Genomic DNA, 2,268 nt, shown 5'->3' on the forward strand with positions numbered 1-2,268 from the left:
CTGAGGCCGCGCTCCGCCCTCTTCCCCGGCGCGGACAAGCAGGCCTGTCCGGGGGGGCCGCTCCTGTCCCCCCTCACGCTGGACGTCCCTCTCTTGTCTGCGTTCAGCATCTCCAAACCCGACAGACTGGAAACCGCCAAAAGTGCGCGCGTCCCGGCGCTGTCCCCCGCCGCCCACATGCTGTACGGACTCCCCGTATCGGGGAACGTTCTCCCCTCCGCCCGGGAATCCCTCCATTGCTCTGTGCACCCTTCCTACGGCTTCTACAACCTCGCCGTGCCGCCGCACTTCATCGCCGCCAACCAGTACAAGATGGCCGACGCTTTTACCGCGTCACACATAGACGGCCGGCCCAACGGTTCCCGCTGGCCGCCGCCGCTCAACCATTGCCTGTAGAGAGGGAGCGGCGCGACATTATTTAACGCGAGATGCTTTGCGATCGGTGGAAATGGACGCCTCTCGCTGGCCGACGCGGAAAATAATCCTTCATCAAAAATGGACTTTTATCAGCCGCAGAGCCGCTCGAATGTTACGTCACCAAAGTCACGGCGCCGGTTCTTGCTCTCCTCACAGGTATATCCCTACACCACGCTCCCTGCACCACATCCCTAACCGAATAATATCCGACTTCAATCCCATTCATCATTATTTCATGTCGAATATTCTCCACTTTATAAAGATACAACGCATGATACAACGCATGTCTTCTGCACCCGAATGTTCAACTCCCGGATACAAAGTATAAACCAAACAATGTGAGGCAGATATATATATATATATATACTGTATACACAGACGATACGCAGGACATACGCAGGACATACGCAGACGATACACAGAACATACGCAGAGCATACGCAGGACATACGCAGGACATACACAGAACATACGATGGACATACACAGACGATACGCAGGACATACGCAGGACATACGCAGGACATACGCTGGACATACGCAGACGATACGCAGAACATACGCAGACGATACGCAGAACATACGCAGACGATACACAGAACATACGCAGACGATACACAGACGATACGCAGAACATACGCAGGACATACGCAGGACATACGCAGAACATACGCACTCGCAGTGATGTCATTGTGATCTCCATCCAATGTATAGAAATCATATATTCAGTACAACGTCCTTCTCCGATCCCACAGGTACCATACAAGCAGAATTCAGGCTCCATTCAGCGGTAGGCAACCTCGGCACTCCAGCTGTGGTGAAACTACAAATGCCATCATGTCTCTGGGAGTCATGTCTGCTGCTGTTAGTCATGCAATAACCTCATGGGAGTTGTAGTTCCACAACAGCTGGAGGACCAACTCGACCTACTTATGTTGTTTGTGATATTTCATTATAATGTATTTAGTGATTTTTTTTACAACGCAAACGGAATTTGTCTTTTATCTGAGGAGAGTAAATGGTGGTGTACAGATCCCGAGTGTTAGGGTGACAACCCCGGTGAAATAGTAATAGCAAATGAAGAAAGAAAGAAAGCCGTTGGGGTTTGTCCAATAAACAAAAAGATTGTATATATATATATAGAGAGAGTAAAATATATTATTTATTTGTACAAAAAGATTTAAAAATATCAATATGCAAATATATTAAAAAAGCACAAAATACATGAAAATGAAGAGAACCTCCTAATGTCTCGTTCACACCTCGGCGTATTGCATATGCGCGTCTGTCTGCGATTCGCGGTAAAAAAAGTCGCGCGACCGTCGTGCGTTTCCGAAGGCTACTTGGCTGTATCCCGATGGAAACGCGCAACAAAAACGGCCCAAAGTAGTACCTGGACCTTTTCAGGCGCGGGCCGTTTTGTAGCGCGTTAGGGACGGGCGGAAATACGCCGAGGTGGGAACGAGACCATTGAATACAACGGGATTTATATTTTTGAGCGTTTTGTAGAGCGTTCGTCGAGCGTAGAACGTGCTACAAAACGTTCTGGTGTGAACGAGGGCTAACACTAGACATGTGCGATTTGTTTCGTTACGAATGGAAATTCGTACTAATTTTCCTGAAATTCGTAAGCATCCAAAATCCGAATCGCAGTTTCCGAATTATATCCGAAATACGAAATTCCGTTAACGAATTTCGGATCCGAATTTCTTTGAAACGGGAACTAATATTACCCCTGTAAATGAGGTTGAACAACATGACAAGATTTTTTTTTTAATCCGAAATACGGATCGGCTGCTGCTGAGAGTCGCATTACAATACACAGGCAGGAAATACGAAATTCCGTTGCGGA

The 2,268-nt window shown here is 47.8% G+C and overlaps 1 protein-coding gene across 1 annotated transcript in view; it reads left to right on the plus strand.

Annotated features, from left to right (window-relative positions):
• The window catches only part of LOC108802560 (T-box transcription factor TBX22-like), a 20,266-nt gene extending 19,870 nt beyond the window's left edge, over positions 1–396 (plus strand). Inside the window, exon 9 of the mRNA XM_018574417.1 lies at positions 6–396. Coding sequence (XP_018429919.1) covers positions 6–396 — 391 coding nt within the window. The remainder of the gene's footprint in view (positions 1–5) is intronic.
• Positions 397–2,268: the final 1,872 nt, after the last annotated feature.

Source organism: Nanorana parkeri, unplaced genomic scaffold, assembly GCF_000935625.1.
Source record: "Nanorana parkeri isolate BGI_ZX_2015 unplaced genomic scaffold, ASM93562v1 scaffold2950, whole genome shotgun sequence".
Classification (NCBI taxonomy): domain Eukaryota; kingdom Metazoa; phylum Chordata; class Amphibia; order Anura; family Dicroglossidae; genus Nanorana; species Nanorana parkeri.